The sequence below is a fragment of the Pituophis catenifer genome, unplaced genomic scaffold, assembly GCF_029215685.1.
Source record: "Pituophis catenifer annectens isolate HBS135680 unplaced genomic scaffold, rPitCat1.0.hap2 SCAF_2, whole genome shotgun sequence".
NCBI classification, from domain to species: Eukaryota; Metazoa; Chordata; class Lepidosauria; order Squamata; family Colubridae; genus Pituophis; species Pituophis catenifer.
Genome location: NW_027256882.1, coordinates 98,737,636 through 98,762,804, shown reverse-complemented (window position 1 = coordinate 98,762,804; position 25,169 = coordinate 98,737,636). Strand labels below are relative to the sequence as shown.

Here is a 25,169-nt window from a genome sequence, read left to right as displayed (position 1 = left end):
ATGAGGAAGTTATCACCTATCTTGTTAGAGAATTTGACCCTCTTGCCTGGCACTGTCTTCAAACAGCATCCCCAGTTCTTTCAAAAAGATTCTTCCTAACATTATCTACTTAAGACTTCGGGGGAAAAGTTGGCATCCAGATTTCAACCCTCTACACGCAACCCCATACACTCTGTTCAGGGGCGGGTTTCAAAACCCATCGTTACCGGTTCGCTTGCGGGTGTGGGCATGCTTGCATGAGCGTGATGTTTCTGCGCATGTTCAGAAGCATCCAGGCAGGTGGGCGGAGCCTCCCGCCGCTACCAGTTCACCCGATCCGGGGCGAAATGGTAGCAACTCACCGGACTCTGCTACACATTTGTAAATGATGGGAGAAAAGGAGAGTTAAATCATATATGAGAACCCCATTGCTCTTGGAAGAGAACATTGGCTTTGCAGGTTCAATCCCTAACATCTCCAGTTAAGGAAAGCAATGTGCTTCAGGCTTTGGAGAGCCCTGGCCAATCTGGAAGGACAAAGTGAGTTAGTTTGTCCTAATAGAAAGCAGATTTTTCATGGGCAGATTAATTTCTGTTTTCAGTTGGAAGGTAAGACTGCAGGAAGGGTATGGAAGGACATAACAGTTCTCAACAGAAACCACTGCACAGTATACGTAAGTCTCAAAATCTCAGTGGACTATATTACTTTTGCTTTCATGACTGTTCTGTAAACATTCTAACAAATCATCCTATCAGCTGCTAGTCAAACTTTGTTAAAAAAAATCCACAAACTAGATGCCTTGGCAAAAGCAGCTAATCTGGAATTCTTTGTCTCCTCTGTGACAGCAATATTGGCTGTCAGAGGCTACAGACTCTCTTCTGGATTCATGACCAATTTATAATTTATTGAGTTCCTCCCTCAGGCTATTTGGCCTTCTCAACTTTTGCTTATGAGCTACAGCACCAAACCCCCCCAAAAAAACAACAACCCTAAAAGTATGTATAAACACTGTTTCCATTAGCCTCCCCTGCAGTCTCCAGATCATGTAATCTGTTGATAGAAGGATATCACGATTAGTAAATGACTGTTTACAATGTATGGGCTAATGGGCTAATTAGGAAGCATATGGAGAGCCAGCATGAGGTAGCCCTGACCTACTATCCTACAGTACTACAGATTAAGACTGTAATTCTCCAAATTTCCAGTCATGGTTGGAAAACCATGAGTGCTATCTTGATGATCAATAGATTATACAAGATCTGTGAGGTTTCCCCACCTACCGTATACTCCAGTGGTGAAATCTAAAATTTGTTACTACCGGTTCTGTGGGCATGGCTTGGTGGTGGGGGTAATGTGACTGGGTGGGCGTGGCCAATTTTTTTTTTTACTTTTAAAATCATTTTTTCTACAACCTCTTCAGCGAAGAGGTTGTAAAAAATGCTTTCACAAGGCTCTGACGATCCCAGCTGAGTTGCCTGATTGGCAGAGGCTTTTTAAAAAAGACTCTGCCAATCAGGCAACTCAGCTTGGATTGTCAGAGGCATTTAAAAGAAAAAAAGGGCTTTTTTAAAAAAAAGGTCTTTGATGATCCCAGCTGAACCACACGATCATCAGAGGCTTTTTTTAAAATTATTTTTAAAAGCATTTTTTCGGCTAAAGAGGTTGTAGAAAAAATGCTTTTAAAAGTAAAAAAATAGCCTCTGATGATTGTGCGGCTCAGCTGGGCATGGGGGGGGGGCAGGGATTTTTGCTACTGGTTCTCCGAACCACCGCCTCCATCGCTACTGGATTGGGAGATCCAGTCCGAACTGGCAGCATTTCACCCCTGGTATACTCCCATGAGAAACATAACATAATTGCCTGACTGGGAAAATTCAGGGTGGAAAGGTAATAGGGTAAATTGGAGGAGATTACAAACTGGATTAAATAAGGGCTCTATAAAGAGTATAAGGCTAGTTTTGAGGCACTTCACCAGCAGAATAGTAATAATTTAAAAAAAAACAACACCAGAATAATGTCAGGGAATTTGGAGGTCTTTTAGTGCAACCCCTTGCTCAAGCAGGAGACCCAATACTATTTCAGACAAATTGTTGTCCAATCTCTCCTTTAAAAATCTCCAGTGAATAAGTACTTCATCACTAGGTAGGTTTAATTTTTTTAAATTTATTCAACAGAAGACTGGATAGCAACAACACATTTGTTGTCCCACATGTTTGGAGAGACCCAAGTTAAGAAAGGTTTCCTTAGACTCTTCATCATTCACTGTGACAGGAGTCATCTCAAACAACTGCCTATCCGAGTGTAAATAAGTTGCTTTAAAATCTGAATTGTGGACAGGGAGCGAGAGAGAGAGAAAGGGAGGGAGGGAGAAGCTAAAGAGAATCAAGAATGCTGACTCAGCATGATCCTACAACTCTGCAAGGAGCTCACCATTCATTCTGGGGACAAACTGGGCAGCCAAGGAGAGATTTGTGCAGTTCTCCCATCTTCCTGCACTGCTGTTAATAGCTGAATGCACCATTTGGGTCCCCTTAATCAGCAAGTTGCCTTAACATTTTAAAGGAGTGGAGATAATCTCTTCTTTCAAATATTATTGATAATATTTCTATGGTTTCAGAATTCAGGGGAAAGGTTTTCAACTGTGACTCTGCCAAAAAAAATAAAATGAAAATATGTATCATTCATAATCTTCTTTTCCTCAAAGCAGCTTAGATTTTATTTTATGAATTTAGAGAAACTGTCAGAAAAGCCAGCATTTCTGTCTTTTGTTATCAACTGGGACCTGCTGTTCCTTCCTTCCTCTCTTTCAGAAAACCCACTGTCTTAAAGCATCCAGAGAAAGAAACATTCTCACATATCGTGCCTTGAACTGATATATCAAAAGGGGGGAAAAGATGAAGAAAGAAAATTGTTTCCAAATAACTTGATTCTGCAAGAGATTTATTAGTTTATTCCACCCCTATCTTGATCTGAGGGACCACAAGTAGCAAATATCTTTGAGTGCATGACTCTGACAGCTGGAAGATGTGAGAGGAACTGGGACTTGTCTATGATATGATAGAGAGCAGTTCTAACATGCTGTTCAGCCTGGGACATTTCTGCTACTTATATTGCCAGCTTTAGTTCAAAAGAGAAACATTTTGTACTTGCCTATTTGAGGAAAGAGATGTGCCACAGCAGCAGAAGCAAATGTTTAGGCCCAAACCAGTTCCATGACCTTGCCAAGTCATGGATGAAAGAACCATGAACTAAGCTCTGTTTGAGGTCATGTTTACTTTTTTTTATTAAAGTCTATTGCAAACATATTACTCTAATTTCCAGAAGATTTACATTGCAAAAAGATTTTGGTAATACTAGTAATCCTCGTTTAGCAATTGCCTCATTTAGCAACCGTTCACAATAACAACAGGGATGACAAAATAACTTTATGGCCAAACCTTGCAGGTCCGCAATGCAAAGGAAAGCTGAAGTAAGATCCTAGCAGAGTTGTTTCACTTACTGTAATTTCACTTAGCAAACAGTAAGCAACCTGCTTCACTTAATGACTGAGTTGCCACTCCCAATTGTGGTTGCTAAATGAGGACATTCAATAAGGATCACCTTCATTACTACGGGAGTCAGTAAAACCATCTCCTTGGGGACAATATAACAGCAAAACAAAATTCTAATGTGTCCTGAATAACACAATCATTTGGACCCAAAATGCACTTCAGCCCTTATGAGGTGCACAAACCTTCATTCCATCTCAATTCTGGAAACATTTTATTCCTTAGCAAAGAAAACTGAAAAATCTGAATAATAGGCAACTTGTATTATTCAATACAATAATTTAAAAAGCAATGGAAGCATGAAATCTGGCCTTGGAAGAAATGGTTCAAAACAGAAGCTAAAACCCCAGTGAGTTTGCTTTTCTTTCTTGAAATCCTTCTGGAAGCTGCTCGTATCTTTTGGGGTCACTACTCTCTCTGAGAGGGTGACTTCATTCCAAAATTAAAAGATAGGCTTCAACCATAAATCAAGTTTTCTTTCTGTCTTGCTCATGCATGCCTAGACATACACATGTTTTTATGATAGATTCTGGTCATGCAATATAAAACACATGCATTAAATAAAGATAAACCACACAGTTGGCTTCAGATTTTATTTTAATGGACTGATGCAGGCAGTTTGCTTAAATGCCATTTAAAAATTATAAAGCTGGATTTCATTTCTTCATTCCAAGATGACTTTTTGAAACCCAGGAAATAATTATCTTTGCACCTTTGCACCTTTGTCAAAGAATGAATGAACTGTTAAATTATTGAGTTCCGTGTAAATCTCCTCATGCAGATTTTGAGATTCATCCTTTCTACAAGGATAGATCTGGATACTATTGACAAATAGGCAATGGTCTGGATTAATTAGTTGAGGGATGGATTGACAGGCAAGAGACATCCACCTGAAAGTCAAAACCCAGACCTCCTCCAGATGCATTGATTTGGAGATGATGACTTTAGTTCACAATATTTGGAATGATTCCAAGGAAGAGAAAGAGACCAGTCAGAGAAAAATCCTTTGGAATCCTAAATAAATTCAAGGAAAGAGGTAACTTGTTCTGAGAAATAGTTGATGCTATGTGAACCTTCAGTTCCTCAACTTTTTTTTCAGACTCCATCCCTTTGCTGAAAAAAATTAAAGAGAAGGTCATTTGGCTAGAAATACATTTAGAATGATCTGGTTGTGATTTCTATTGCTTTTGCAGACAGGGTCCCCTAATACTTTAGATATTAATATAATTTGCCAAGCAACCTTTTCAAAACTATTTTTAAAAATTTTATACTTTGTACTTTTCCACTGTGACTATCCTTTTATATTTATATAACTGTACTCTTTTTATATAACTATATTCTCTTTTTAGAAACACACAATACACTTTTATTAAGCATTGTGAAATATTGTATTATTTATGTCAATGATAACTGGGCTCACTAATATATGAGGCATGTGGAGACATCACTGCTTGCCTCCAAGTGAGAGGGGGGAGGGTTACATGAGCCATGATTTGGTTAATATTCTTCTTCTTTTTCCATGTATAGATCAAACTTTAAAATGCCAGGATGAAGCCACCTTCTTGTCTTTGTCGTTAGCTAAAAATAAGTCATTATCAGTACATGTGTGAGAGTTCCAAGTAACATTCCCAACCAATGAAGACTCCAAGGCCATCAATTCCTCAAAGTTCCATTTTATTAGAGATGTCATATTGGCACATTTGGGAAAACCCAAATCTGAAAGCCCCTGGGTTTTCCACACCTAAAGAAAAGTCAAAGTCCCTTCCCCTGCACCCACATGTCCAACACATGGTCCAATCAATCCACCATCCCGACTGGAGATGATCTCCCAGTCATGCCTCTCCAGGTGCAGGTTGAACGTCCTTGACTCCCAGAGAAAGGAATGTTATTATGGCTATATATCTCCACCAACTCCATGCAAACCCCCTCCCGTTTTCCCACAGCACTAAGTGTGGCAGCCCTGAAGATCCAATGAAAAAGGCTGACAACATGTTTCTGGCAGTAGCCAGATGGGCTGGACTCTGCATCTCTCCATATTCACATAGCGTGCTGTTATCTGCTAAGAGCCTCCATTTGAGTATATTGGTTTAGGCACTCCAACCCTCAACCTATTCAGAGAAATATTGTAGTTCAATATTTCAAACAACAATCAGGCATACCTGGGCAACGGCAACTTTGTTTGCCGGCTAATCCTTCTCACACTAAATCAAAGCTGGGAAACCCAAGGAATGAATTCACCAAAAAGGTCCTTGTCAAAACCAGCTTTAACAATGATCTCAATAAATATTGAGGGATTTGATTAATTCTAAAGGGACTTTACAAATTGTACAAAGCCACAAACAGCAATCTTCATGATACCTTAATTGAGTTCTCCCCAACCTCTTGGGCTGCTAAAGATATCTGGATATTTGACAAATTTTACAGAGGAACATAGTCTCTCAAATTGGCTGCCACAAGATGTCATGGACAAAATGTATGCCTTCTAGCCTTGCAAAACTCAACCATCTCAGCTTACCTCTCTTCTGAGTAAGTGGACACACTTCTAAATAGAACAGTTTCTATATTGCCCTATTATTTACTTTTCTTTTCTAACAACCCTCTAAAGTATCTCCAAGGCTGGAAGCATTTTTAGCAGTAAAGATTACATTACAGATTGGCACTTGGATAAGATTGGCATCTTATTTTCTGCTTTATTCTTTTTCAAATTAGATGAACGCAGATGGAAGAGAGAGAGAGAGAGAGAGAGAGAGAGAGAGAGAGAGAGAGAGAGAGAGAAATAGAGACTGATAGATGATAAATATCAGTGAAATATGAATTCTGGGTAGGAATAAGAGAGGTATGGGTACCTGTTGCCCATGGTGACCAAAGGCTTGGCAAACTGTGACCCAGTCTTCAAAATATACTTAGGGTAAAGGATTCCCTGAGTTATCAAAGATTAGGAATAATCCGTCAAATCATTTGAGAGAATAAATATTCATTGTGCTAGGGACTTCTAGAAATTCTTGTTGAGGTAGAAAAAAAAGGCAGACAAAGTAATATTTTGCATTTCTGCAAAAGCTCAGATTTAAAATTAAAATTAGATTATGATTTCCTTAATGAAAACATTGGTTAGTTTACTGAAAATGTATGACTTCCTTACAGGATTTATATTCCTTAAAATAGATTTAAGTGGCATGATAAGAAAATGTTTCTTTTCAAAATCTATTTTTTCTGTGTAGAATTTATATAGCTACTTTTAAATTGAACATGTTAAAAAAACCATCTGTTTCAACTGCACATGTAACTGCAAGGATTTTCTTGATTTCATCTATCTGCATCTCAAGTTATTTGCAGATTCTTTTTCAAGGGAATAACTAATACCGTGATGGCGAACCTATGGCACAAGTGCCACAGGCGGCATGGGGAGCCATATCTGTGGGCACGTGAGCGTTGCCCTAGCTCAGCTCCAGCGCACATGTACACACTGGCCAGCTGATTTTTGGGCCTTCGGGGGCCCACCGGAAGTCGGGAAATGGGCTGTTTCCGGTCTCTGGAGGCCTCCGGGGGGATGGGGAAGGCCGTTTTCACCCTCACCAGGGTCTAAGAAAGCCTATGGAGCCTGGGGAGGGCGAAAAACAGGCCTATCGGGCCCACCGTGCCATCGCGTGCCAAAAACAAGGGTTGCATATGGGGGATCACACGTGTATGTGGGGGGGGGGACATTGAATTATGGGTGTGGGCATATTATGGGTCTTTATATTAGTTCAGTGATAGCTAACCTTTTTGCTCTTGCATGCACACGATATCCCTGCGCGCCCCTCGCTTTTGGCATGTGAGGGCAAAAAGGTTAGCCATCACTGAACTAATATAAAGAAAAATATGAAGACAATCATAAACATACATTCAATCCCACAACCAAGTAAAATATCTTTAATAACATTAGTGCAGTCTTCAAATGCAACAAAGATAAATGTTAAAATATTAAAATTTTATTAAACAAAGAGTCTCTCCTCCTAATTTATTCTTACTCCAAGTTCTGTCCATCAGTGCACTGGATACACTAATCAAGTATCCACAATATCATCATAGTAAATTGGGAAAAAATGTATTGAGTTAATGAGGGAAGAACCCAGAAAACTGGCTTAATACTTATATTACAATCAGAATAGAGAATTAACCTCAGCACCTGAAGTTTTGACAGATTAAGGGGAGGGGGGGAATCCAGAGATCAATAATTCTGTACTTCAGATTGCAAATTAATGGTTCTGTTACTAATAATTGAGAAACAAAAAATGCTTAACACATGCAGTGCAGTAGTGCAGTAGGAAGTGATTCTAAAAAATGTTCACATCTCTCTTAATGTTTCCCTTTTGAAAGCTTTCTCTTTCTTTTATGATGTATAGATATGTAATGATCAGTTCCTACATGGTCCTATTCAATCTTACTGGCTTCAGTATTATAAACACCTATCAATCCCGAGTCTGACAGGTGAAGTTTGCAAATTTAATACTTTTAAAAACAATAAGGGTGATGAGGAAACCAAATCCAGAATGATTCAGGTTAAATCAAATGGAGCATTTCAAAATACTTGCAAGCTCCTGGGTTTTCCAGAGCTCACTGCTGGATAAAATGACAGTGGTTAAGGAAGATAGGCATGGGATTGACTGAGAGACACAGAAATAAGTTTCTGATTATCGAATCCTGTCTGAATCTAGTAATGGACCCATCTAAGAATGGGTGAAGGAAAAAGCTAAGGCACTTCCACATGTGTCACTGGTGTTGCTCATGCTGAAGTCCTGCCACCCTTCATTAATGCTCCTGTTTATAACTGGTCTGAATGGACCACCATTATCCTTCTTTTGTGAAATTAAACATATTAGACAGTTATTCTGCTAGGACTTTTGGGTTCAAGCCACTGCTGACTTCTGGCAGCTGCCTGGACAAGGCCTTGCAGTTTTCTTGGCAAGATTTCAAAAGTGGCTTGCTCTTGTTTTCTTCTTTCTAAGCTGAGGGACTGGCCTAAGGTCACCCAGATGACTTTGTGCTTAAAGGGAGAAACTAGAACTCACAGTCTCCCATTTTCAGTCTGGTGTCTTAATCACCAAACTGGCTCTCACTAGGACTTCAGAAGAACTATTTACTTGGAAAGACCTGCATCTTTCTTTTTATTTTTTAACAGTCTAATTTGGAATATATCAATCATAAGCTTTTCAGTTTTGTATTGAATTGATTCTTTCCTACTAAACCCCAAATATATTCCTTCTGATCCAGACTGCATCTTTCTTAAAGTATCCATAGTTCTGGCTTGAACAAGGGAGTCATCAGAGGATACTGTGAAGTATGACTGTGTAACACGAAAAGCAAGACACAGAGAGGTTACTTATTCTGCTCTGTTCCAGTGTGTGCAAGAGTTTCCCTAATTCTTCCATGGAAAGTCTATTTGAAATCACTAGCATGGAAAGCTGTGAGGCTGAAGCAAATGAGCTCCACTTGAACTCCAAAAGTAAGAGCTTCCATTGTGTTTTGCATCTATGTTTAAAATGTTCTTATGTAGACATTTTAGAGCTAATTATCAATCTGTTTCCTATTAATACAAAACGATACCGGTAAGCCACTTTCAGAAGTAAACTGGATGTATTTAGTTAATCTAATTCATTGTTATGTGCTTATAGGATTGGAACCTCAGTGAATTATATGATCAAATAACCTTAGATATATAGAATGCTGCACTGTACTGAGATAGAACATTGGGTCTATCTAGTTTTGTCATTAACTGGTGAGAACTCTTCAAGATTTCAAGAGCAAGCTATTGCTTGCTTATTCTATTTCTTTCTTGGATATAGTGAAGTGCTCTACAATGTGCAAGGTCCCTCTCTTTCTACTTGAAGCAGTAGAAAATGTTTAATTGTAAAGAATTTATGTTGTTGAATATAAAAGAACTATAGTCTGAACGGGTCTCAATTTGGTTTATACTCTAGCGCTTGAAGTAGATGAAGCATTACTTAAATGCTAAAGTAGCCTTCACAGTTGGATAAAGAGATAATGATCTGAATGTTTGAGATATTTCTTCTGCCAGGCCTTGGGATAGGATGGTTGTGAAGCCCCTTTTTTAGTTTTGTCTAGCATAAGATTGGGTGTTTGTTCTTTTGGTTAAGCTGCATTCTCTTTTTCTATGCATTATTTCACATTTATTTTTAAGTCCCACAGAATCACCAAGGGTCGGACAACCTTGATCTAAAAATAAATAAATACAATAGAGATTTACAAGACCCATTAAGTAATCCAACTGGGCTCAATTAAATCTCTGGCACTAAAAAATGATAAGTAACTCACAATGTTCATCAGAGTCAGAAGATACTTCTGAACATGTTCTTTCCCATGGAACTGTACAACTGAGTCATCAACTCCAAGAAGCACTTCAATGTTGTAGTCATCGTCAGCTGCATGTCTTGGATATCTCCTCCTCTTCCTCGAGGAACTGATTTCATCTTTCAATAGATACAGCATGCTGTCTAGATTGCTCAAATCAGCCTCTAGAAGAAATTAAAATAAAAAAAAATTGTGTTTGAATTTTAGATTTAATTTCTTATTCTTTCATAATGCAGCACTTTCCAGATGTTATGAAACCAAAACATCCAGTCTGCTTGTAATATTCTTTGATTATAGCAGCTGGTAATTCTGAGAGATACAGTCCCTACATATCTGGAAGGGACAATTTGGAGAAGGCTGCTATAGATCGTGTCATGACCAAATAAGTAAGACCCAAGAGGTTCTTACACAAATACTCTATCTTCAGTGAGCCCAGCACATATTAGCAACCTTAGATTGGCTCATTTTCCTTTTTTTAATTTTTCAATACATACTATTTAATAGCAGCTGTCCCTGTCTTGGTTATATAACATTTAGATGTTGTGATATACTTTACATACAACTACAGCTACAGGGTCATATGATACTGATATTGCAAAAGCTATATATTGTCAGATGCTTTAATGGTCTCTTAGTTCAAGACTTGACCTTTATAGACAAAACAGCATGGCTATCTAAAGCACTTTTTTCCATGTAATGTGGAAACTGCTGGGGATGTACTACTGAGGCCATTCACATTTGAAGTTCCACCTGTTATATGTATGAATCAGTTTTCTTTGAGTTGTTCCAAAAGTTCAGTATAGATTCTCTTGGGAGTTGTAATATTCTATTTTCAGAAAAGTAGCCACTTGAATCTTTTCAAAGTAGCTTTTAGTGATGTTTTAATAGTTCTTATTGCTGTTTCAACTAATAGTTAGGGTTTAATATTTTAATAGTGAATATCATTTGATTATGATTTTGCTTTCTGGAATTATTTGTTCGGATTTTATATATTTGTACACAAATAACCATAGAGTTTCATAAAATAAATATTTTTTTAGCCAACGCATCTCAACATACAGGAAGTCATAGGATATCAGAACAGGAGTACATTAAACATGGATGTAAACATTTAAGATGAAAATTAAACAAACAGCAGAAATGGTAAAATTAAATAAATTTTCTTCTCCAATGTCTAAGCTATATCTATAACAATTGGATAATTTGGAGTTGTACAATTATAGTTATATTACATTATGTATAGTAGATACGGATTGTGAATTGTAATCCAAATATATAATGTTCTTATATTTCACACTAAAAGGAGAATAATTTGGCATGATTTCCTTATGAGAAATATTGCCAAATAACTAGTGGCAGCATGTGTGTGTATGTGTGTATTTTAAAAAGCACATTCTATATTAATATGTATGTACATATTGACAGGCAGTTAGAAGATAGTGCACACTGCTATATGAAGTAGAATGGGAAAATATTACTAATTGATTTAACAATCAAACCACTATGCTAATAAATTTGATTAACTTTTTAAAGTGCCATTACTGCCTTGCTCTACAATCAGATGTAAAAAATATAGGAAAGCGAGATAAATAATATAACTTGGAATAATAAGAAATTGTAACCAGGATTTCAAAGACTTTTTGGCCATGTGGCTTGGATCAGGGGTGAAATCCGGCAGGTTCTGACAGGTTCTGGAGAACTGGTAGTGGAAATTTTGAATAGTTCGGAGAACCGGCAAATACCACCTCTGGCTGGCCCCAGAATGAGGTGGGGTTGGGGATTTATTTTATTATTTATTTATTTTATTTTATTGAATTTCTATACTGCCCTTCTCCCGAAGGACTCAGGGCGGTGAACAGCCACAAGATAAAACACATAAATACAAAAATTTAAAATAGATTAAAAACGAATTAAATAATTTGGCTGAATTTAAAATACCCCATAATTTAAAACAAATTAAAATTTATATTTAAAATTTATATTTAAAAGGGGAGAAGATTTAGGCCAGGCCAGCTTGATGAAATAAAAAAGTCTTGAGCGTGCGACAGAAGGTGCGTAGATCCGGGATCCTCCATATCTCCAGGGGGAGCTCGTTCCAGATCGTAGGTGCCCCCACAGAGAAGGCTCTCCCCCTAGGGGCTGCCAGTCGACATTGTTTGGCCGACGGCACCCGGAGGAGCCCCTCTCTACGGGAGCGTACTGACTGGTGGGAGGCTATTGGTGGTAGCAGGCGGTCCCGTAGATAACCAGGTCCTAAGCCATGGAGCACTTTAAAGGTGATAACCAGAACCTTGAAGCGCACTCGGAAGACCACCGGGAGCCAGTGCAGCTCGCGCAGGAGAGGTGTTAAATGGGAACTCCACGTTGCTCCCATAACCACCTGCGCGGCTGCACTCTGCACCAGTTGGAGTCTCCGAGTGCACCTCAAGGGGAGCCCCATGTAGAGAGCGTTACAATAGTCCAGACGAGAGGTGACGAGGGCATGAGTGACTGTGTGTAGGGAGTCCCGATCTAGAAAGGGACACAACTGGCGGATCAGGCGAACCTGATGAAAAATTATCCTAGTCACGGCCATCAAGTGCTCTTCTAAAGACAGCCATGAATCCAGGAGGACGCCCAAGTTGCAAGCCCTTTCCGTGGGGGCCAATGATTCGCCCCCAATAGTCAGCAATGGCACCAGCTGACTATATCGGGAGGTCGCAAACCACAGCCACTCAGTCTTGGATGGGTTGAGCCTGAGCCTGTTCCTCCCCATCCAGATCCGTACGGCCTCCAGGCACTGGGACATCACTTCAAGGGCATCGTTGGGGTGGTCCGGGGTGGAGATGTACAGCTGGGTGTCGTCAGCATACTGATGGTACTTCACCCTGAAACCACGGATGATCTCGCCCAGCGGCTTTACATAAATGTTGAACAAAAGGGGTGAGAGGACCAATCCCTGCGGCACCCCACATATGAGGGGCCTCAGGGTCGACCTCTGCCCCCCTGTCAACACAGACTGCGACTGGTCAGAGAGAAAGGAGGAGAACCACCGTAGTACGGTGCCTCCCACCCCCAACTCTTCCAACCGGTGCAGCATGATACCATGGTCGATGGTATCAAAAGCCACTGAGAGATCTAACAGGACCAAGACAGAGGAGCAACCCCTGTCCCGAGCCCTCCAGAGATCATCAACCAACACGACCAATGCCGTTTCTGTGCTGTACCCAGGCCTGAAACCCGACTGGAATGGATCTAGATACGACATTGCAGTATCCTTCCCCTGCCACACCTACCAAGCCATGCCCACCAAGCCACGCCCACCAAGCCACGCCCACCAAGCCACACCATGCCCACCAAGCCACACCCACAGAACCAATAGTAAAAAAAATTGATTTCACCACTGGCTTGGATACATAAGTTTTTATATCTAATATATTGAAGGACAAACCGGAGGAGGGGGGAGGAGGCTTTTTAAATTGAAAGTTCAATGAAGAATGATTTCTAAAAACAGTATTTTCTAAAATAAAAAAATTCTGATAACCCATATGCTACAGTGCTCAAGATGTTGGATTATGAGCAGGTATTGTTTGTTTGTTTTTAACCATTTAGCCATGTCCGACTCTTGGTGACTTTATAGGGGAGTGCTCTCTATGCTACCCTGTCAAGCACAGCTTCTTTTAATTGTTGTATTTTCAGCTTTGCATCAGATTTGATGTTGTCAAACCAGCATGCTCTTTCCTTGCCCTTTCTTCTTTGTCCACTAACCATTCCTGGCATCATTGCCTTCTCCAATGAATTCACGAACATAACATGGCCAAAGAAAATCAGTCATAGACTTATGATTTTAGCTTCCAATGATGTGTCTGGTTTTATACAATTTAACACCTCTCTGTTAGTAACTCTGCAGTAATTTATGGCAGCACCACAGTTCAAAAGCACCAATTCTTCTTCGATCAGCCATTCCTAGTATCCAACTCTCACACCCATGCATTAATGAGTGGCATACTAAAGCCACAAAAACTGACCTCAGCCACAAAAACTGACTTTCTCTCATCCCTTTTATCTCATAAGATTGTAGAAATAAAATGAATGAAGTTTCCATGTCAGCTGCCTTGACTCCGTGGGAAGACACAGAATATATCCTTAATGAGTAAATCACCCTGAGCATATTAAACATGCAAGAGGATTGTATCATACAGATTTGTAACAGTATGACTCTTAGCCTTACATATTGACTCCTCCAAGGTCCCTTCCACCCCTTTGATTATGATGTATAATATTAAGAAGTTATAAATAAATGGTCTGATTCCTTAGAACAAGGGCCAGAACATTTGAACTAATTTGTGTTTGCTTTTTTTTTTTTTGATAAACCTGATGACAACTCCAACTATTAATCATTAAAGATTTCCATGACCCACTAGTTGCCAATTTGACATATCTAAAAAAAAAAAAATCATGCAGTTAATACTAAAGAAGCTCATATTTTTAACAATTCATCATTAGTGCTTCCTTGAGTGAGGGTGCCTTTCCTGCCACCTTGAAAGAGGCGGTGGTGAGGCCCCTTCTCAAGAAGCCTTCCCTGGACCCGGCTGAATTAGCTAACTACCATCCGGTCTCCAACCTTCGTTTTGTGGCGAAGGTTGTTGAGAGTGTGGTGGCACAACAGCTTCCCCGGCACCTGGATGAAGCTATCTATCTGGACCCGTACCAGTCGGGCTTCAGGCAGGGGTACAGCACAGAAACGGCATTGGTCGCGTTGGTGGATGATCTCTGGAGGGCTCGGGACAGGGGTTGTTCCTCTGTCCTGGTCCTATTAGATCTCTCAGCGGCTTTTGATACCATCGACCATGGTATCATGCTGCAGCAGTTGAGGGGGTTAGGAATAGGGGGCACCATACTGTGGTGGTTCTCCTCCTTCCTCTCCGACCATTCGCAGTTTTTGTTGGCAGGGGGGCAGAGGTCGACTTCGAGGCGCCTCGCATGGGGAGTGCCGCAAGGGTCGGTTCTCTCGCCCCTTCTGTTCAACATTTATGTGAAGCCGCTGGGTGAGATCATCCGTGGTTTTGGGGTGAGAGTCCATCAGCTGTACATCTCCACCCCAGACCACCCCAACGATGCCCTTGATATGATGTCTCGCTGCCTGGAGGCCGTGTGGTTCTGGATGGGGAGAAGTAGGCTCAGACTCAACCCTTCCAACACTGAGTGGCTGTGGCTTCCGGCGTCCCGATATAGTCAGCTGGTGCCTTCGCTGACTATTGGGGGTGAATCTCTGCCCCCCACAGAGAGGGCTCGCAATCTGGGCGTCTTCCTGGATGCACGGCTGTCTTTAGAAGAGCATATGATGGCCGTGGCCAGGGGGGCTTTTTATCAGGTTCGCCTGATTCGCCAGTTGCAGCCATTTCTGGACCAGGACGCCTTGTGCACGGTCACTCATGCCCTTGTCACCTCCCGGCTGGACTATTGTAATGCTCTGTACATGGGGCTCCCCTTGAAGAGCACTTGGAGGCTCCAACTGGTCAAGAATGCGGCCGCACGGGTGGTTATGGGCGCAACTCGTTGTGCCCACGTGACACCCCTCCTGCGTGAGCTGCACTGGCTTCCAGTGGTCTTCTGGGTGCGATTCAAGGTGCTGGTTACCACCTTTAAAGCGCTCCATGGCATAGGACCTGGGTACCTTCGAGACCGACTTCTGCCACCAATAGCCTCCCACCGGCCAGTCCACTCCCACAGAGAGGGTCTCCTCAGGGCGCCATCAGCCAAGTTATGTCGGCTGGCAACACCCAGGGGAGGGCCTTCTCTGTGGGAGCCCCTGCCCTGTGGAATGAACTGCCCCCGGAAATGCATAAGATCTCCGACCTCCATTTATTTTGCTGTGCCCTCAAGACCCTGCTGTTCCGCCAGGCCGGGCTATCAATGTAATGATTTTAAATTAGGTGTTTTAAATTTTGGGGGTTTTAAATTTGAGCCAAAGCTATTTTTATGTTTGTCTTTGTGCTTTTAATAGGCTGTACACCACCCTGAGTCCTCCGGGAGAAGGGCGATATAGAAATAAAATAATAATAATAATAATAATAATAATAATAATGATAATGATGATGATGATGATGATGATAATGATAATGATAATAATAATAATAATAATAATAATAATAATAATAATAATAATAATAATAATAATTATTATTATTATTATTTCAAATAATAGTTGCAAGACGAAGAAATATTTGATTCTTCAGATGTTGTTTGTTAAGAGAAAAGAAGCCAAAATCCAACCATATCTAAAGGCCTATAGTTTCCTGGTTCTAACCTGGATCATCTTCTTGCTTGTAAATAAATAAATACAATTTACATCAAATAAGATGTAATCTATAAAACCAGAGACAAAAGGAGCTGCTTTTTTTTTCTAGATTTACATCTGATATAGTACTATCGTCTAGTTTTAAGGTAGAATTGAACGTAATGGTAGCAGACAGACATTTTTCCTGGTAACAGTGAGAAAGATCCTAACACTATGTGTTATCATGGATACTTTACTGATTTATTGGTTTGACTGAAGACTCTATTTTTGTTATTATTCTTGTTTGTACCATATTTTTTGGAAGCTGCTTACACAATGGGACATACATGTCTTAATAATTGATTAATTTCAATGGCAAGCAGCATCAAATAACAATAAAATGGCAAGAGAGAACTAGAAAATAATCCTTGGCTGAAACACCACAGGAAGAAGGAAATGCTGAATCTATTTTTGCCATCCTCTGTACCAACCCTTTGTCAACCCATGGTCTCCAAGACCAGAAATGAACTCAACCAGTGAAATGATTGTGACAGGTGAAGACTTCAGAACTCCTCAACTATTCTTTATTTCCTCATATCTATAGTCAAAGTTCATCATCAAAGTTCATGTAACCCAACTGCATATCTGCTTTGACCTGTTGCTAGCATTGCAATGCTAGAAGTCTTTATAGTCATTAACTCCATCTCCTTCTCTGTCTTGTTAATTATAATTTTACTACATTGTTCATCTGTACCTTTTCTTATTATATCCAAGAGACCTCGACTTGTCTTTTATCTTATCCAGTGCTTTTCCTTCTAAGATATTAAGCCTTTTCATAATTTATAAATTCTCTTTTCACAGCAACATCGCATTTGGAATCTTACACTATATATCATGCATCAGAAAATTAGGCAGACTCAACTGCAAGGGAGGTTCTGTGAGGTGAAGCCAAATTGAAGTTTCAGCTTAATATTTATACACTGCTTGCTAACAAATGTTCCTTTATTCCATCCTGGTTCAGAAAACACTTTGGTATGAACATGTTCTAAAAACATGTGTTTGGTTATTGTTGAAGTCAAAAGAAGTTTATGCATATACAAGATGTATCTTAAATAAGGACAGAGTGATGGATAAAGGTCCATTGTTCACTTGTGAACAGAATGAAGAATGAAGGCCAGCTGGGGCAAACTTTATTAAAGAAGGGATGGAAGGCAAATGAATGGATCTGCAAAGGCCAGAACAAGAAGAGAGCTGCCAAAAGAAATTCCTCTGCCATTCAACCGGAGAATAATTTCCGCAGAGGCCATTGAAAGAAAGGTGAAGGCTCAGAGAGAGATGAGTGATATTATATAACAGCAGAAGACAAGCAAATCCTGTCCTATTGAGGGCAACCAACCTCTGACCCAGGTCTCAGAAGAAGCTGAGGGCAGCATAACAAATGTTTCTGGAAAACAGGAAGCAGAAAGAGAGAGAAGAGATTGTATCATAGAAAAAAACCCGCAGAGTTAAACTGTGAAACAATAAAGGATTAGATGTCCAGGTACAGAAAGAGGCGATTAAGTACAGGAAGAGATTAAAAGCTAAAACAAAATCTAACAGTATCATTGTAAACCATAACCTTTTCAATTTTTCAGAATTTGTTCCTTCCTATTTTACTTGAAAGTATTTGATTCAAAAAAAGAAGTGTTTTGTATATGTTGTACTTAACTACACAACAAAGCCATTTTTTGTACTTGAGGCCTTATTTCTTGCCCCGTTGCCAATATCCCTTATTGGAAGGATCTATGACATGCACAATCAAAAATTTGTCTCCAAACTGGAAACTCTGTCTCATAAATCACATGAAATCTAATGGGGCTTTAACCAGTCCAAAGACTATTACACTATAATCAAACTTCTGATAACGAGAATCAAAGGCAGTTAAATATTCATGTCTGTCTTTCATGCAAATCAGATAGTAGGTTCCTCTGAGGCCCAATTTGGCACAAATATAGACCTTATAAAGACATTGCAAGAGTGTAGAAATGAGAAGAAAAGAGTGAGGCAGGGTGAATAAAGCTATTCTGTAAATTCTCACTGATAAACTACAAATGTTCTGCTATGGGACATGAGTGTTTTTACAGCTAGCAGTTTTGCCTATCACTAAATTTGGAGACAAAATATGCAGAGAAAATTGTTATATTAAAAAAAAATGGACTCCATTACATCATAAAAGTATAAAACAATCAGGATGACCTGTGTTAGATCGGCGCAAAGGCAGCAGGCGAGAGTCGTTAGTGAATTCAGCACTTCTTTATTTCCAGCAAAATGTGACTGTGCTCTGCTGCTGGGCTTGCAGAACTTGGCTTTTTAAAGGGCTCCAGACAGACCAGCCGGCCAATGACAGCAGGTTAAATCTCTCACGGTCCGGACAGCCAATCAGTGGTGAGCATGAAACCTTATGCAGATTCTAGCCAATCCGTGACGAGCATGAAAACTTATGTAGATTCTAGCCAATCCATACATAAGACCTCTAGATAGGCAGGGTGTGCCAGCTTCCTACTGGACCTGCGCAGTTCACTTGTCCCCAGGATCTTGGCTGTAGCGGTCGAGTCTGGTGTTCCTCCGGCTGCCTGGGAAGGAACCTTCTGGTGCTCCTCAGCCCGCGAGTCAAGTTCCGGCCTGGTTCCTTCGGCTTCTGAAACCATTGCTTCCCGCTGGACGCCCTCGATCCCAGAGGAATGGTCACGGCTCTGGTTGGCGAGTAGTCCCCCTGTTGGGCCACCGGGTAAGCCTGGTTTCTGCTCGTCTGCTTCCCAGCTGGCAGCGGAGCGTGCCCCTCGGGGTGGAGACCTCAGGTTCTGCGATTGTTGCTCTGGCCCTCCGGTCACGGTCCAGTCACCCTGGTTCCTCAGCTCGGTGTCCCCCTGGCGGTGTCTGAGTTGGTCAATATGCCTCCTCCAGATCCACCTGTCCTCCAGCTCAATGCAGTATGACTTGGGGCCAGTGACAGCCACGATTCGGCCCACCAGCCAGGTTGGGTACCCTGCATAGTTGTGTGCGAACATCCAGTCCTGTACATTGAATGCCCGCGTGGGCCATGTGGAGTCCAAGGGGGTCTCAGGAAGGTAGTCCGGGTGGTATTGGTTAAGTTGTGACCTCAGCCTTCTTCCAATCAGTAACTCCCCTGGGCTCTTGTTGGTGGTCGCATGGGGGGGTGATGTGTTGAGCAAGGAGGAACTGGTCAATTTTTTTCCTGCCAATTCCCTGGGCCTATTCGGGTGAGGGTTTCCTTGGTTAGTCTCACCATTCGCTCGACCTGCCCGTTGCTTGCTGGGAGATGAGTATGTGCCAGATCCCTTGCTCTGCAAGGAATGACTCCATGGTCTTGGCTGTCAGTTGTGGGCCATTATCGGAAACCAGGACATCGGGTAGACCGTGGGTGGCGAACAGCCATCGGAGGGCTCGGATGGTGGCTTCTGTCATGGTTGTCTGCATGATGATCACTTCTAGCCACTTGGAGTATGCGTCCATGACAATCAGAAACGTCTGTCCTTCTACTAGCCCTGCAAAGTTGCATCCTGGAAATGGCAAGGTGCCCTTGTGTGGAAACCCATGCAGCCCAGGCAACATGGCTGCCTGCTCTCCGCGTCCCTGGGATTCTGCCACTTTTCTGGATACACGTGGTGGATGGTGTTGTCTGTGTCATCCCAGTCGTCATCGTACTCAGGGACTTTGGTTGACCATTCGGGCTCCCGGTATGTGTGGTGCATCCCGCTAGTCTTCCTTACATTTGCTGCCAAGTTGTCTGATGATTCCGCAGCCTTGGCCTCCTTGACAACGTCCTTGAATGAGATCCCTCTCCTTATCAACAGTTTCTTTTGTAGAGTGAGGTCCCTCATCCCCAGGATGATCCGGTCCTTCATCATTTCTTTGGGATTTATGAACTCGTATCTGGTAGTGATCTCCCGGAGGCTGGCCACAAAATCATTGACGGTTTCTCCCTCTCATTGGTGCCGGTGGTAAAACTCAGTTTGGCTGACCATGGGGGCGGCAGATGGTGCATAGTGGTCTTCCAGGGCACATTGCAGGGTGGCCCAGGCAACGGTCTCCACATCTGCTGGGGTGATCAGCATCTGTGCCATTTTGTAGATCTTGGTGCCACAGTAGGTCAGGAGTAATGCTCGTTTCCTGTTGTCCGGTCTGTCCTGGTAATCGTTGGCCTCCAGGAACATTCTGAAATGGCCCATGTTCGTGTGACAGTCTTCCGTCTGCGGGTCAAAGATCACTGGGGCCGGCGATACTTGCAATGCCATTCATGCAGGTGGCCGGAGGTCCTCGTTTCAAGACAGCTGCATGGTTCACGAGGAGGTTCTCAGGTCCCTTTTGTCCTTCATCACCAGTGTTAGATCGGCACAAAGGCAGCAGGCAAGAGTCGTTAGTGAATTCAGCACCTCTTTATTTCCAGCAAAATTTGACTGCACTCTGCCAGCTGGGCTGCCAGAGCTCGCCTTTTTAAGGAGCTCCAGGCAGACCAGCCGGCCAATGACAGCAAGTTAAATCTCCCATGGTCTGGACAGCCAATCAGCGGTGAGCATGAAACCTTATGCAGATTCTAGCCAATCCGTGGCGAGCATGAAAACTTATGTAGATTCTAGCCAATCCATACATAACAACCTATATGTTATTCCAGCTTCTTCGGCGGGATGTTAGGCTTATGAAAACTGAAAAAAAGTTTATGTGTTTTCAGAATCATAGTCCAAAATTATATATATGACCACTTAGCTATACTTCTTGAGCTTATTTATATTTCTAATTTTCAGAACAGATCTATTCTCTAGCTGCTAGACCTTCCTTTGCCATTAATCTCAGACTTTGTCTTAATTTTCTCAATCATTTAAAGTTAACCTGGTCATTTTGCATGACCAAGTTCAAAGAAGACCTGGGGCAATTCGCTGACCATGTTTAGATGGCACCTAAGTTAGTTTGTCACAAATAAGTCCACTTCTATATGATATCTCTGCCTTATAAACCTAATATTTCAGACTTGTTTAGAGTTTATCTTGTTCTATGACATAGCTACCACTGACCTGAAAATCCTTAAATGTTATTTTTTAAAATAATCAGAGACGTGAGAAAACATTGCTTCTTCCTTTTACATCATTTTGATTGTCTGAGGATTATGTTAGGTTTTCTACCATTGTTCTAGCAACAATGTTGCCAGAATCTTTGGAGTACAATATGTTCCACACCACCAAAATATCATTTCATCTCTGCAAAATAAAGAGGTTGAGGTGCATCTTTTCATGTCATTTCTGTATATTGTTATGAAGCTTGCAAGTTTAGAACAAATCAAATTGTAAAGACATTTGGGTTGTTTCACCTTTCATTTCTAGGTTAGCATCATCATTGTATTATCAGTTTGTATGCAAGTGTGGGACTGACACCCAGGAAAGTGCAGTGTTGTTGCCTAGTACAGGTTGTGGCTTACTGACAATGCATTTCAGTGACTTGAGCTGGAAGTGTAGATGACAATCAGTAGTATTATGTTGTTTTGCTTTTGTGTCAGCTTTTCATAACTCCTCTATTTGTTTCTATTTATTTCTCTATTTGACTGAACTACCTGTTCAGTGAAATCAATAGGCAATGAATAATCAAAGCAGTTTTCCAAATATGATGTTGTTCAGATAGGTTGAAACTACAACTCCCAGAATTCCTAGATACTTTTGGTTAAACTGATTAGAAAAAGTGGAAGTCATGCTAGCAAGCAGTAGGCAGACAGAAGATTACTATAGAGCAGGGATGTCAAACTGAAGGCTTGCAGGCCGAATCCGGCCTGCAGGGTGCTTAGATCTGGCCTGCGGGCATGCCCTGGAAATAGCGAAGGACCGGACCATGGTGCCTCTGCCAGTAAAAATAGAGCTCAGGAGGGCTGCATGCAGCCCTTCCGGCCTCTGTCTTTGGCCACGACGTGAAGGCCTTCTGCAGCCCTCTGCCAGCAAAAATGGAACTTGGGGAGGCCCCGTGCGGCCCGCCCATGCTCCATTTTCACTGGCAAGGGCTGAAGGAGGCCATGGCAGCCAAAAACAGAGCCTTGATGAGTGATGTCAAGCTGGTCATGCCCACTCTGGCCATGCCCCCCACAGCCCCCCAAGGTCAAACACAACCCTGATGCAGCTCTTAATGAAATCGAGTTTGACACCCCTGCTATAGAGGGAAAGCTGCTTAAAAGTGGAAAGTTATTGTCTCTCCCTGTCAATTTTACAAGAGTCTTAATGCCTTATCTTATTACTTGATGAGGATTTGGGGAAAGGCACTTTCTTATGCCAGCTTTATAAGGTGAATGTGTTCAGGGCTATTTTCATTAACCTCTGCCAATGCTGCATCTACTCACCAGTCAAAGATGATTAAATTACAGAAAATTAGCCCATTTAATGACAATGAAAGGCAACCTTTTGGCATTGTGAGTGACACCTCTAACAATCTCATTTTCAATTTGAGAAGAATGAAATGCCAAAGCTCAGTATAAGATTTCGATGACAACAGAAAGGTATGGTATGTCATCCTTGTATTTTTAAGTAAACCATCTCTTTCCTAGAAAAACTAAATTATATTTCACTATTGTAAAATAAGCATGCAAGCAATACAAGTCCTTGTAAACAATTTAGTAACAAAAACAACATATAGAAAATAACCAACTGCACTTTTATAGAAATTCTAAAATTTTGCAAGATTTTAAGCATAAATAAGCCTCACTAAACTATGAATTTGCTGAATTTCCAGGAAAGCAATCGGTTGTTTTACAATCACTTTTACTTTTGAATTTTTTTTAAAAAGGTGGGTGGGAAATCACCTTCTTAAACTAATAACTCATTAATGGAGAAAATGGAATCGCAGAATGTCTTTTGTTTGATATTGCTGTAAACAAAAGAGATTTTTCCTAATGCAGTATTTATTTATTTATTTATTTAACTGCCTAATGCCAATGATTCTGGGCAGTTCATAAACAATAAAATAATCCAATAATCCAATAGTAATAAAAACAAGGAACAAAAATAACACAAAACAGGCAACAATAAAAAAGCAAACCCACATTAACCAGAATGCATTTTTAATACATAAAGATTAATTTGTTAAATGTACTTTGAAATGTGTTGATCAAATCCTGATCAAAAGAATATGAGAAATGACAAGGATTAAACTATGGGAAGTAAAGTGCAGTTTTGTGCCAGGATTATAGTTTTGTTCCCTAGCATATCTCTGAGAAAAGAAATGTGAATGGTTCAGTGTTGAACAAGAAGGAAGGAAAGGCTGCATCAGGTTAGAATGGGGAACTTAAGAATGGTGTTTGGTGAAAGAAGAACATATAGAGTCAAGAGTGGTTAATTCAGTAACCACTCTTAATCAAAATTAATATCAAAATTAATAAACAACATGAAAGAAGAATGTTGAAACTGTTTGGTTATATCAGTAAAAATGAATAAGGGTTCATTTGAATGAATTACATAACAAATAAATGAAGAAAGACTGAATGCATTAAGAGGAGAGGAAAGACTGAGAAATTCCTAAATTAAGGCTGATGAAATCATGAAATTTAAAGAACAAAGGCAATCTATGTAGTAGCGTAATTATAATAATTGGTACTGGTATAAATCATCACTAGGTGTTTTCTTTTTCTTATTGCATGCTTTCAATTTCCTTAGTTTATGATTCGTCACTCCTTTTCTGCACTCTGCACAATATTGTTTATTGCAAAAGGGAACGGGGTAATAGGTTGGGTACACATATAGATGATTATAGTGGAGGAACCAAACAAGCATGAGTGAACTGCATGAACAGGCCCACAATTAATTCTTCCCAAGCCAAGATCTTCCACAATCTTGTTGAACATTCCACTCAGATGTATCTTACATATACCATCACAGTCAATTTTAATGCTAAGAAAACAATAGCTTACTTGCTAAGAATGAAAAGAATGTGTCAAATTAACTACAACATGAAATTCCCAGGTCTTCTTTAACATTGCACTTACTGTATAAAGACTTATTTCTTTCAGAAGGAAAGGGAGGGGCATGGTACCCTGATTTTAATTATGTCTGAACAAGGCTGAAATCCTCATCATTCTTGTTGGTATTTTGCCTGCAGAGTTTTGCCAAATGTATGGAAGAGTTGAGTATAACTCAGGTGCGTTTAACCTGCAGCCCAGAGGCCACATGTGCCCCTAGACAGCTAGTAATGTGGCTCCGTAAGAAAATTAAAAATATTTTTTTAAAATCAAATAAGTTTGTTATTTATATACATTGACTATATTATATATCTTATATGTGGCCCAAGACAATTCCTCTTCACTCAATACAGATCAGCCAAGCTGTTGGACAATCATGGTATAACTAATTAAAATTGCAGTATTTGTATTAATCCTTTATTGAAGCCTCCAAGCCTGACTCACCATTTAACAGAATACATGAATTTAATGTTGGCACTGGAGTATAAAACCAGCACCACAGCTATGCTCAACTTGTCAAACTGCTTTCTTCTACACCATTGAGAATAGGTCAGTGATTTCAACTGCAGAAATATATATATATGAATATCACAAAATGTCAGAATTCATCTGCCTTAGCATGAGAGGTTTAATTTTTCAACTCTTTATTAGTAAGTAGTCTTTTATTATGGAAAAAAAGATTTAAAGAGCAAGAGAGCAAAACTTCACAAAGAGGATCTGGCTTTTAGTAAGACATTTTCATTTCAAATACATTCTCTCTCTGCTTGTTCATATTATTTCTATATTGGCTCCTTCCAGATTAAGCCTTCCTCTCTATAACAACGTAGTTTTTTATGAATTAGTGGAAATTAATTGATGCACAGAAAAAAACCCTGCTAAAACTTGAATTTAAAATCTTAATCTAGTTAAAGTCCATGGCTTGATGCCAGATACTGAATCAGAATGATAACAAGTTGAAAAACCTGTCAACCATTTGAAAATGAGCAGGAATGAGAAAACAGTTGGAACTGGGTCATTGAAATTTGGAAGAAGGGGGAAAAAATACGACTTT

General features: G+C 40.5%; 1 protein-coding gene across 1 annotated transcript in view; it reads right to left on the bottom strand.

Moving 5' to 3' along the window:
- The window catches only part of ADAMTS2 (ADAM metallopeptidase with thrombospondin type 1 motif 2), a 282,339-nt gene that overhangs the window by 81,843 nt on the left and 175,327 nt on the right, over positions 1–25,169 (bottom strand). Inside the window, exon 4 of the mRNA XM_070933879.1 lies at positions 9,840–10,039. Coding sequence (XP_070789980.1) covers positions 9,840–10,039 — 200 coding nt within the window. The remainder of the gene's footprint in view (positions 1–9,839; positions 10,040–25,169) is intronic.